Source organism: Anabrus simplex, chromosome 2, assembly GCF_040414725.1.
Source record: "Anabrus simplex isolate iqAnaSimp1 chromosome 2, ASM4041472v1, whole genome shotgun sequence".
Classification (NCBI taxonomy): Eukaryota; Metazoa; Arthropoda; class Insecta; order Orthoptera; family Tettigoniidae; genus Anabrus; species Anabrus simplex.
In genome coordinates this window covers 984,662,659-984,675,991 of record NC_090266.1, presented here as the reverse complement: position 1 = coordinate 984,675,991, position 13,333 = coordinate 984,662,659, and the positions used below count along the sequence as shown (strand labels likewise).

At 38.9% G+C, this 13,333-nt stretch overlaps 1 protein-coding gene across 1 annotated transcript in view; it reads right to left on the bottom strand.

The window, feature by feature from the left end:
- Pez (protein tyrosine phosphatase non-receptor pez) overlaps positions 1 to 13,333 on the bottom strand; it is a 923,645-nt gene that overhangs the window by 295,647 nt on the left and 614,665 nt on the right. Inside the window, exons 14-15 of the mRNA XM_068226358.1 lie at positions 7,880 to 8,507; positions 5,390 to 5,634 (exon numbers count right to left, since the gene is read on the bottom strand). Coding sequence (XP_068082459.1) covers positions 5,390 to 5,634; positions 7,880 to 8,507 — 873 coding nt within the window. The remainder of the gene's footprint in view (positions 1 to 5,389; positions 5,635 to 7,879; positions 8,508 to 13,333) is intronic.

The following is a 13,333-nucleotide window of genomic DNA, read 5'->3' as shown; positions in this document are numbered from 1 at the left end:
CAAACCATGCGAGGAGAGGCCTATTAATTCCGTAGCCTGTTAGTTTTTGCAGCAAGATATCGTGGTCGACACTGTCAAAAGCATTTGAGAAGTCTGTATAAATGCAGTCCACTTGGGAGTGGTTCCCTATTGCATCAAAGAGGAACTGATAGAATAAAAGAAGATTGCTACAGGTTGACCGTCCTGAAAAGAATCCATGTTGCTCATCAATGATGATGTTTCTAAAGAGAGGTGTGATTTTGTCAAGAATTATTGAGTCAAAAATTTTGGAAATATGAGAAGAAATTATAACTGTTCTATATTGTTTTATGTCAGTTTTATCACCATTTTTGAAAACTGGACAAACAAATCCTTTCTTCCAATCCACTGGAAAAACGCCTTGGTTTAATGATAAGTTGAACAGATAAAAGAGTGCTTCACATAAAATAAATGAGCAGTACTTGAGCAGGTACGTTGAAATACCATCAGGTCCGACAGTTTTCTTTAATTCCAGAGATATCAGTTTGTTGTAAATTTCTGCCTTACTAATGTTTATAACTGACAGATTGACAGAGAAAGGATAATCATATGACATACTACTACTATTCTGATAAGAAGAATAAACGGATGAAAAGTGGTTAGCAAAAAGACTGACAATATTTTCTCCAGTATCGGCTGTAACTTCATTAAGATGCATTGTTGAAGGAATATTATTACATGACCTTTTAGAACTTAGATATTGCCAGAATTTCTGTGGATTGGAAGTAATACTTCGTTCACAGTTGGAGACATACATTGTATAGCATGATTTAGATTCAGACTTGCATTCATTTCTTAATTTCGAGAAATGCTGATAATCACTATTGAGACCTGATATTTTGTATCGTTTGTGTGCTTTCTTCTTTTCAATAATCAGGGACTTCAATTTATGATTAAACCACTATGGGAATTTGGGAGTCTTAAAATTCCGTATAGGGATGTAAAGTTCCATGCCATAATGTAGTACTGAATAGAAGATTTTTACTGCTTTATCAATTGATACATTTTGAAACATCTCCTCCCAGCTGAATTGTGACAGATAATAATTTAGTCCATTATAGTCACCATTTTAAAAGTCAAAATAAAAACTATCAGCAGGCAAGGAATTGTATAGCTCATTTATAGGTGAAGAAATCTCCAATGCTGGGTGGTGTCTATCGAGGGGGACAATGCTTTCATTACTAGATTTTACTTCAATGGAACTGGAGTTACTGAAAACCAAATCAAGAAAGTGATTTAGAAAATTTGGGATAGCATTAAACTGATTTAAACAGAGATAAGAAAAAGTGTCTATAACTAAACTGGACTGCATACTGTAGTGTGGTTACCTACTGACATAAAGCCAGAAGATGTTTCTTCATTTACTATCCAATTAAGATGTGGTAGATTGTAGTCACCAACAATGAGCAATAAGTGGTTGTCAAGATTTGACATAATTTTTTCAGCACTGCAATGTTTGAAATATTTTTGGACAGGAGACTTGGGTGGAATGTATACAGTACCAATGATTAATTTTGTGGTGTTAAAAGTCAGGGACACAAACAACTGTTCAACTGTGTTAATGCACGGTATCAGAGTAGGTTTAAACCTCATGTTAATACAGATCACTACCCCCCCCATGGGATGCCTTTGTACTCGTTAAAGAAGACCTATCACATCTGAAAATTGAATACGTTTCAAGTCTGAGTTCCACATCACTAATTTCATCATTTAAGTTTGTTTCGGTTAATACCATGAAGTCAGTCAGCTAAACATGAAGAAAATTTAAGTTCAGTTAGTTTGCTTCGAAGCCCATTTACATTTTGATAGAGCATGATAGACCGACCTATATCGGTCACTTTATCTAGTTTTTTAGAGGAATGGGATCAGGTACACATTCCACATCTTGAATTGAATTAGCAAACTCTATTATACTATTTACAACATACCTTTTTCCCAACCTATTTAGGTGCAGACCATGCCAGGTATAAAATCTTCTTCCCAAATTACTTATATCTACATATTTTACATTCTTGAAGTGCCTACATATTTTCAAAAGTTCTTCATTAACCTTGTTTACCTCCTTGTTAACACAAGACCATGTCGGAAGATCATGTCTGTGAGGAACAGAAAATACCACAGCATTGGTGTGATGTAACTCCTGTAGTCTCGATCTGAGGGAAGAGTTCATTCCTCTTGCATTATTTCTTCCCATGTCGTTAGTCCCTGCTAAATAAACTGCAACCCCCGTAGCTTCTAGATTTTCACAGGATTTTCGACTTTCAGAGGTTATGTCATTAAAATTTGCACCAGGCTTAATCACAGCAGAAACATCATGCTTACTGTTTCTAATTAGTTCTGTAGCAATATTTCTCCCCTGACTATTGACAAAAAGTCTTATCTTCACAGATTTCCGCGAGGTTTTGCAAATTGGTTTTACAAGATTCTTATTACTTTCACTTTGACATTCCAAAAAATTTACTTCAGAGCTGTTACCTACAGATTCATGAGTATCACTTCCAAGGGGTTCAAACCTATTCTTTAAAACAGGAAAGTGACAATTGTCCAGTATCTGCTTTCTGAAACCCGCGGATTTTACCGGCACCAATTCCCATCGTCTACAGTTTTTAGGCCTAATTGTTTCACTTTGCACAGGTTCATAAATCGAATCCAACTTGAGCTCTAAACCGTTCGAATACTTACTCTACATCACATTAATCTTCTCTTTAAGTACGTCATTTTCAGCTTTAAGTTCCTCAATGTCATTTCGCAGAATATTTCTAATTTCCAACGCATTTTCACACTCTCTATCTTTAGATTTCAAGCCGCCCTCACCGATAACAACATTCGCAATGCACTGTTCACAAAACCAGTCTTCATTTGCATTAATTTTTTCCTCCCTGGGGCTGTTTCCGCACTTAAAATGCCACCAATGATCGCATAAATCACACAGGATGCCGTTTTTAACTATTTTACGGCATTTACCGCACTTAACATCAAGTTTTACACTTATTTTCTCGAGAGTAGACATAACCATGTTCACATTAACGGACGCCATGACTTGGTTAGGAAAGACGTTGAATTATATCAGTGACGATGAGATAGTGGAACATTTATTACAAGATACTGACACTGACAGTGACGCGTCCACTGATGGGCAATGTGACATAGAAAATGACGATTCTGATGAAGAAGAAGAAGAATAAGAAGAAGAAGAAGAAGTAGTAGAAGAAGAAGAAGAAGAAGTTCAACGACTAACGGCATGTCACTTCATATCTGAGAACCCGCTGACTGGAAGTAGGAATCACTCAAGAAAACGTTGTGTTGTGTGCCTGTCAAACCAGAGGCGACAGGAAACTGTCTACTGCTTTGAGGAATGTGACGTGGCACTTTGTGCTTGCCCGTGCTTCCGTATTTACCACACTGTGCACAATTTCTGAATGACCTATGAACCAGAAAGTATATATAACCTATTGATGCACATCTGAAAACTTGAAAAATGTCAGCATAATAATGAAAGGAACACTTTTTATATTCACTTTTGTATGAACACACTGTGTATATATTTACGGATTTAAAAGAAAAATGGTAATAATATAATGCTATTTAATTTCTACTATATCGCTAATAATTTAAATAAATCAAGTAAAATATATTTTTATGTTGAGTATTTACATCTGCCGCACACTACTGTACCCATTCCAAAAGTGCACGGTGCGCTGAATAATTACCCACTGGCTGATTGACATTATGAAACTATTCCCCGGTTAAAGGGGTTAATTATGTATGTGTATCATGGGCCCCAGCAGGAAAGCTGCACGTGGGAAACTCCACATTACAACAGGTCAATGAGTATGTCTATCTCGGGCAGCTTGTAAACATGAAAGGGGACTTAAGACCGGAAATCTTCCAACGTATGAAACTAGGATGGCAAGCCTACGGAAGAAATTCTTCAATCTTCAAATCCAACATGCCAACCCACCTAAAGAAGATAGTCTTTGACCAGTGTGTTCTCCCTGTACTGACTTACAGTTGTGAAACCTGGACATTGAGCGAGTTTGTTAAGCAAAAACTTAGAACAACCCAAAGAGCTATGGAATGGTTTATGCTAGGCTTCACGAAGAAAGACAGGAAAAGAGCAGATTACATCAAGTCAGTCACAAAGGTCAGTGACATTTTAGAAAGCGTATTTATCCTAAAATGGCAGTGGGCAGGCCATGTTGCTCGGAGAACTGATGGTAGGTGGACAAAGCTTGTGCTTGAGTGGAGTCCGAAAGATCATCTGAAACCTAAGGGAAGACCACCGGACAGATGGGATGAAGACATCCGGAAGATTACTGGGATCAATTGGCAGAGCATCGCTCAAGACCGTCCCAGATGGAGAGACCTCACGAAAACCTACCTTGCTTCGGACTTAAAGAGGCCACATCGTAAAAACCATTGAATATGGCTGATAGTGATAGTGATCATGGAGGTATGTACACATAAAAAAAAAGTGACAAATTTCCATATTGAGAATTGTAATAATATGCAGCTGAATGACTAGCAGTGAATAGGAAATGTCTGGAGAGAAATTGGAAATTAAAGAATGAAGCATCTTTATTCAAATCCTTGGTCCTGTCAAAGAAAATGGAAAGTTCAGGAGAAGAAAAACGACAAATTAAACATGCCATAGATCACCCAGCGGAGATTTGTTTCTGATAGATTAAAGAAAGGAACATCAAAATAGAGAGAATAACCAACTGGTCTTCACCTATTTTCTATGAGGAAACCAAGGGTGCCTGAAGCAGAACCAACTTAAAGAGAAATTTCAATTGCATAGGGACTCCAAGAAAATCAAAATTAAAGATAGGAAAGGTGTGTACTGAAGAGGGAAAGAAAAACCAGAGGGAATATATGCAAGAGTACAGGGCAGAAGTTTAAAAAAATAGAAGAAGATGAAAAACAATTGAAATAACAAGGTCCTTAGTTGTTGTTGATGATGATGATGATCATCATATGATAACAGGAGGCCAGTCAGATAGTCTAGAGACAACGGACTGTTACACTGTCAGTATGATGACTTCCTCAGCAGTAGTGCTTGGTATAACTGAATGGTTAGCCTGCCTCTCACATCAGGAAGCTCCCCAGTTGACCTCACAAGGCTGACTGAGCCTCATCGGAATCCTCGGTCTACTAGAGATCCTTGGATGAGTCAACGATTGACCTTGGACTTCCAGGTAAAGATAGTGATGCTGCTCCAACAGTGTGGGGCTGCTCTCACAACTGAAATTAAGTTTCATTTATGGAGCAAAAGAATGTCAAGAATTAGTACCTGAGATAGAGAAAGATAATTTAGTTGCATCTAAAGTCAAGGCTTACACAAAAGTGGCTAAAATGTTGTAATTCTCACCATTGCTTCTTTGGAGATAGTGGGTGGCAAAGGTAGTCTTGGTAAACCAGTGCTCCAACGATGCTGTAAGTCACTACTAGCTTTGTCCTCTTGTATGTTCTCTTTGGTGAGGGTATTACTTTTTGACTTATTTTTGCCTCCAACCAACAGAGCCCATTTCCGTTTGGGTTTCTGTTTGTTACTGTCCATACTGGCATCTACAGTATTGTCTGGTTGCATTACGTGTTCTTGATTAGGAACGTTATCTGCAAAATGAGAGATGATACGCAACAATGTAAATATACAATGCAATATATTAAAAGCTAAATACAGTATGTTTAATGGTGAAGAAATGATAGCCTTCAGTAACATATGGAACGTAATCTGTGGAAGGGAACAATGGTAGTCCATCACATGAATTAAAACTCAGCCACAGAACACCCAGCAGAGATCTCTTTCTGATAGAGTAAAACTGGCAAGCAGGCAGCCTATATGGTAGCAAATAAAAATGGCAACACACAGAAGCCGATTATTAGTAATAATCATTTTTGCAGAATCCAATTACAAAAATGTAGTCTAGCTGCTGGATCACATGGTTTCAGATTATGCACTGGAGTACTTTTGGAAAGATTTTGCTTTAATAATTTTGTGAGAATTCAAACAGATGTTGGAGATACGCCAGTCTGCTGAGCCATATGATGGAGAGGTACACTATGTGATCAAAAGTATCCGGACACCTGGCCGAACATGAAGTACAAGTTTGTGGCGCCCTCCATCGGTAATGCTGGAATTCAATATAGTGTTGGCCCATCCTAAGCCTTGATGACAGTTTCCACTGTTGCAGGCATACTTTCAATCAGGTTTTGGAAGGTTGCTTGGGGAATGGCAGCCCATTCTTCATGGAGCGCTGCATTGAGGAGAGGTAGTGATGTTGGTCGGTGAGGCCTGGCACGAAGTCGGCGTTCCAAAACATCCCAAAGGTGTTCTATAGGATTCAGGTCAGGACTCTCTGCAGACCAGTCCATTACAGGGATGTTATTGCTGTGTAACCACTCCGCCACAGGCCATGCATTATGAACAGGTGCTCGATCGTGTTGAAAGATGCAATTGCCATCCCCGAAGTGCCCGTCAACAGTGGGAAGCAAGAAGGTGCTTGAAACATTAATGTAGGCCTGTGCTGTGATAGTGCCACGCAAAACAACAAGGGGTGCAAGCCCCTCCATGAAAAGCACGACTATACCATAACACCACCGCCTCCGAATTTTACTGTTGGCACTGTTGGCAGATGACGTTCACCGGGCATTCGCCATACCCACACCCTGCCATCGGATTGCCACATTCTGTACCGTGATTCGTCACTCAACACAACGTTTTTCCACTGTTCAATCGTCCAATGTTTACGCTCCTTACACCAAGCGAGGCGTCGTTTGGCATTGACCTGCATGATGTGTGGCTTACGGGCAGCCGCTCGACCATGAAATCCAAGTTTTCTCACCTCCCGCCAAACTGTCATAGTACTTGGAGTGGATCCTAATGCAATTTGGAATTCCTGTGTGGTGGTCTGGATAGATGCCTGTCTATTACACTTGATGACCCTCTTTAACTGTCGGCGGTGTCTGTCAGTCAACAGACGAGGTCGGTCTGTACGCTTTCGTGCTGTACGTGTCCCTTCACGTTTCCACTTCACTAACACATCAGAAACAGTGGACCTAGGGATGTTTAGGAGTGTGGAAATCTCGCATACAGACTTCTGACACAAGTGACACCCAATCACCTGACCACGTTCGAAGTCCGCGTTCCGCGGAGCATCTCATTCTGCTCTCGCACGATGTCTAATGACTATTGAGGTCGCTGATATGAAGCACCTGGCAGTAGGTGGCAGCACAATGCACCTAAGATGAAAAACGTTTGTTTCTGGGGGTGTCCGGATACTTTTGATCACATAGTGTATATGAGGTGAACTTTCATAACTAGTCTATGAATTAAGCTCTTTTCCATAACAAGAACACCTGCCAATTTGCTCTGTACTGATCCAGCATTATGATTTATCATACAACAATCAAACATGTAAATACACTGCTCCATGGTAAACCTCCCACACTCCATCAAAGTTTACCTTCTCGACAGTCAACAAATATGCTTTATTGATGTGAGCTTCAAGTATTGGAAAAAATATTTTAAACAATACTTTGGAATTGAGGGAGTTTAATGAAGTGAATAGAAGACAAGAGCCACAGAGACAAACTAACTAAGAATCAAAAGGCAAGAGAAACAGAGTTACATGAAAGAGATGACAGTCGCACTTTGTATTTCACGACATTAAGTCTAGAATCAATGATGTTAACTGAAAGTTGGGGATCATGGAGGAATTTGCAGAGGAGTTCTACCAGAATACTGAAGGGTATAGTAGTTCAGCTGAGAAGGGTCCATACCTAAACAGCTTTGCTCTCAATGAGGCTTTATTTATAATAATGTATTTTAGACGTGAAGCATGATATATTTTTATCTTACCTGCAACACAGAAGTTTTCACCCGAGACATGTTTACTCTTTCCAGGATGGGGAAGAGAATATGATGATAGTTCATGAGGCACTGAACGGACATGGTTTCCCTGAATTTCAGTTTTTGCGACACTTTGCACTTGTTCAAATTGTTCATAAAACTGTTGTTGCTGTGGCTGCTGCTGTTGTTGTTGATGATGATGATGCTGTTCTTGCTGTGGCTGCTTTTGGTGATGGTGATGGTGGTGGTGGTGGTGGTGGTGGTGCTGCTGCTGCTGTGGTTGCGCAACATTATTCTTGGTACCAACATGAACCTGAACACCATTTCCTGAACTTTGCTCACTAGGTGATCTCATTTCTGGAGCAGACTGTATACTAGATGTACGGCTACGAACACCAGTTCCTTCTCCACTGCACATCTGATCGGCTACCCAAGGAAGAGGTACATTTTCATAAATGGGTTCTGTGCCTCCAGTAGCATACTGGTACGGCAGCCTAACATCACAGTACATCAGATTAGCAGTTAAGTTGGTATATGTGCAATGAGCTTCAGGATCATGCACCACTGGATAAGATGGTACAGGCTTACCAGGACCCAAACTTCGGGACGACACCAAGTCGGGACTTGAACCACTCACCTGCAAATACATTCAACGAACTAGGTCACTCAAACAGAAACGACAAAACCTGATGCAATACACACATCTCCATACGGCTATTCTTTTGTGGAACTCATGTTACGTTTTCTTCAGAGATATATATAAAATTATCCCTGTTTAACTGAACAGTGTGAACAATGGAAAAACATTTCTCTTTAACACTATCTCTTCAGAAAAAGTGAAAAACATTTAAGAAAGCAAGTTTCAAAAAGCAAGATGTGTATCATACAAGATTCTAAGGATGGAAATAAAAGGGCAGACATATTCAATAGATAATTTCCTACACAAATGCACTGAAGTGTGTTATAAATCAATATATGTTATAGACTACATACAATACAGGATCTCAAAAGTAAGCTAGCACAAAAAGCATTGCGTCTCCATAGCCTTAGTCTGCCTTAAAAATCCCAAGTTTGATTGTCGAACTCTCGCAGTAACTACAATATGTTTTGCATTAATGTTGTGCAGATTACTTATGGTATTAAACTATTCTTACCTTAACATTACAGGAACAACTGAAAGTGTTGTCGAATAAGATTTATACAAATATTATGGAAAACATTGTATAGCTTTCCATCAATAATGTTGTGTATTACACTGGTTATTTCATGCTTGTGGACTTTGCTCCTTCACGCTTCTTCTTTTAGAGTAACCAATACAAAGAAGTCACACACAGTCAAATAACGGTATTTAGGGGTTGTAGTAGGGATGTAAAAAGAGGGTACATAAGTCTCTGGTAAGACCCCAAGTAGAGTATGGTTCCAGTGTACGAAACCCACACTAGGACTACTTGATAGGAGAACTGGAAAAGATCCAAAGGAAAGCAGGATGATTTGTTCTCAGTGATTTCCAACAAAGGAGTAATGTTATGAAAATATTGCGAACTTTGGGCTGAGAAGACTTTAGAGTAAGGAGATGAGATGTTCAACTAAGTGCTGTTACAGGTGAACTATGTAATGCGAGTGGAATGTATTTTTTTGAAGACCTTGTTTGAAAAATATGATACGATGTTTTATTTTTATTGACCTAACCTGTACTGTATAATGTTGTAACAAAGCCATTTGTAAATAGTAGAATTCTGTCTATAGTTCCTGGAAAGATCCAGAAAGTTACATAACTTTTGTACAGGGTGTGTTACTTTGTTGGTATGTGTTCTAGAAAGTGTGTTCTGTCTATTCTGGAAAAATACGACTTTCACGATCATGCGTATTCTAGAATGTTAGTCAAAGTTCGCGATCGAAAGTAAGGTTGTGATTGGTGAGTCTAGGTGGCGATAGGGAACTCGTGCACGCTGATTGGCTGCCTCCAAGGCCAGTAATTCCTATATATAGTGAGCGAGGCAGTGTTCGAATGAATTCTGTATCCTGAATTCTGTCGGTCTTGGTTTATCGGTCTGCGAGAAGACTATCTGGTTGACGTCCCCCGGCTTCCGGGATGGCTCTCTCCTCGGGTAAGCACTCTCGAATTCCGTTCCTGCTAAAATTTCGGTAATGTTCCGATTTGCTCTTCATACAGGAGTCTGCCCTAACCTCGCCTAGATTCACCAAATTAGTTACTTATGACACCTTAGTTTTTCAGTTGGACTTACCTGTTCGTTTCCGAGGCATTCCCGTTTTGTTTCACTAAAATATGTATATTGTAGTTTAATATTATTTCCTTTGGGGTTTGCCTCTGGTAGTTCTGTATCACTTGAGGCACGCTAAATTTTGGATAACCTGTAAATTGCATTGTACTACTGCATAGGTAACTAGATGTATAGTTGATTTGAAATTTGAGTTTACACTGCTACGAAATAAGCTATGTATATCACTGAACTTATAGCTCGTAACTTGGAATGTATTTGTAAAATTATCTTGTAAATAATATTTTTAAAATCTAAGGATCACGGTGATTCATTTCAGAATCCGCTATCTAAGCCATGTCCATGCCTTTGGTAGGTTCCCAGCCCTTTCATCTTCCCAGTTTGTTGTTCATTAGTTGGCCCTACTGATATTTCGTACATGTTTTGTTGGAGATCCGAGTATTGCCAGCTACTGTTTTTCCGAGTGTGTAGTGTTTTCTTATATTGTGTAGTTTGCTCTTACCTTCCCCTTTTAACTCTGTTTGTACCTTGTTTGGTGTTACCACTGTAGCAGAGGTAACAGTGCTATATTCCAAGCTGTCAGTGGAGAGATGGCATGGAATGACATGAGTAGAAAAATGAGCATGAGCGGGGATTTTAAAAATAGAAAAGATCATAATATGAACATAAAGTTGGAATTCAAGACGACATATTGGGACAAATATTCATTTATATGATCAATGTAGTGATACTAACAGGAAAAGTGGAAGAAATTGTAGATTTTATGGTTGACAAAGATAACTTATAGCACTGCTGGGAATCAGTGAGACCACATGGAAAGGAAAAGGTGAGAGAAAACTAAAGAAAGGATACACCTTATACTATAGTGGAGAAAGAGAATCCAAAATTTATATAGGTCCCATAATTAGAAAAGACCTAAAGGAATCCCTAGAATTGGTGGAAAACATAAATGACAGGTTGATTAAGGTCAGATTGAGACTTAAAACTGGTGTTACAGATATAATTCAAGGGTACGCTCCACAAACAGGAAATACAGATATGTATCTACAATAATACCTTGAAAATCTGGAAGGCCATATACAGGACAAACAAGTTGTGATCATAGGAGACATGAATGCCCAAGTTGGTCAGGAAAGAAAAGGAGATGCGATTATAGGTCCATTTGCATATGGGAAGAGAATAAAGGCTGGATATATTCTGGTAGAATTTTGTAGGAGAAATGGTAACACATGGTTTCAAAAGAAAAACAGTCAGAAGATAACAAGATATAGTTGGGATAACAAAATCAAAACTCTGATATATTACATTTTGGTTGAGAAAGGTAACAGGAAAATCTTGGTACACGTAACAGCCCTTCCAACTGAATCTTTCGAAGGAGATCACGGAGTTGTGATAGCTAAGTTAAATATGGGAAAGATACAAAAGATGACTGAGATTAGGCAGAGAAAGCTAAGGGTGTGGAAACTGCAGGAGAAGGAAATAAATGAAGAGTTCCAGACACACATTAAAACAAGTATACCTAAGGAAGAAATCGGAAGGGTCGAAGAAGAATGGGCATACTTTAAAACAGACATGGTCGAGTCTGCAGAAAAGACCTGTGGAAGAGTATCAGGCAGGAAGAAAGATCAAGAAACGCCCTGGTGGAATGACAGGATAAAAGATATAGTTAAAAGGAAGAAACAAGCTTGGAAAAGATGCCTAAGAAACAGAACAACAGAATGCAAAACAGAATACAGGCAATGCAAGAAGGAGTGCTCCAAGGTGGTTCAAAAAGAGAAAAAGAAATGCTGGCAAAAATTTACTGAATCTCTGCAAGAAAATACAACCGGAAACAAAACGATTTTATTCCAGTGGGTTAAAAAGAAGAAAAACCCAGGAGAAGGTGCTATCTTCATTAAAAATGAACAGGAGGAAGTGATGACACAGAAGCAGGATATATTGCAGAGGTGAGGAAAATACTTTGAACAGCTTTACAACATGCAAAATACCTCGGTACAAGGAGAAATCAAAGAACCAGATTTAGTGCAGATGGAAGATAAGGAAAATGAGGTGTCCATGGCAGAGATTGAGTGGGCCACTAAAAGAATGAAACGAGGCAAGGCAGCTGGAATTGACGAGGTCACCATAGAAATGATAACAGCAGCAGGAGTAGTTGGTCTAAAGTGGTTGTATAGACTCTTCAGAGTGATATGGAGAGAAAAGACTGTTCCGAAAGAGTGGACGAAAGGGGTCATTATACCAATTTTCAAGAAAGGAGACAGGAAGCAATGTGAAAATTACAGAGGAGTGACACTGATACCTCATACAGCTAAGATCCTTGAAAGAATTTTGGATAGACAAATAAGAGACAGAATGGAGGGAAAATTGGCAGAACACCAGTATGGATTCAGAAGAGGCAGGTCCACATTTGACCCAAACGAGCTACATACAATAACCTAGTTCATCGAGCTTTTAGCATACCTATGTCCAAGAAAGATCTAAAGAATGAACTTAACACAATCCGCGGTATTGCAAAATTCAATGGCTTCAGCAATCATTTTATAGAAAGGATAATCAATAAACACAAACATCACCCTAAAACTACCCTCAAGAAAGAAATACCTACATCTCTAACATTTTCCACCTTCACGTTCAACAATGATATTTACAAGTTAACCAATATCTTCAAAAAAGAAGGGGTTAAAATAGCTTTCAAAACCAACAAAAAACCATGAACGTTTTACACAATACTTCACATATCAACAAGACCAGCAGTTTTTTAAAAATCAGGAGTTTATAGGATCAAATGCAATACCTGTGAAAAATCCTACATCGGACAAACCGGAAGAAACTTCAATATAAGATACCATGAGCACACTAACGCAATAAAATACAATAAGTTTCCAGCTATTGGCCAACACATGCAAGATTATAACCATAATTTTACCAATATCGAACAGGACAAGGACATTCCTGAATTAGCAAATAAGGGTCCTTTACTCAACATAATGGAAAATTACTACATACACCTAGGCCAATATTTTAACGCCAATTACAATCTTAATGAAATCTCAGAGAAACCCAACATACTTTATGATTTATTTATCACTTTTCTCAGAAACAATAATTCAGCCAACCAGAACTCAATCCTAAGTTTAATTAAAGGTACTTTTCCGAAACAATTACCCTTTCTCCCGCACCCTTCACCTCCGCCTCAAATCCCCCCTTCCAACCCCCATCCACC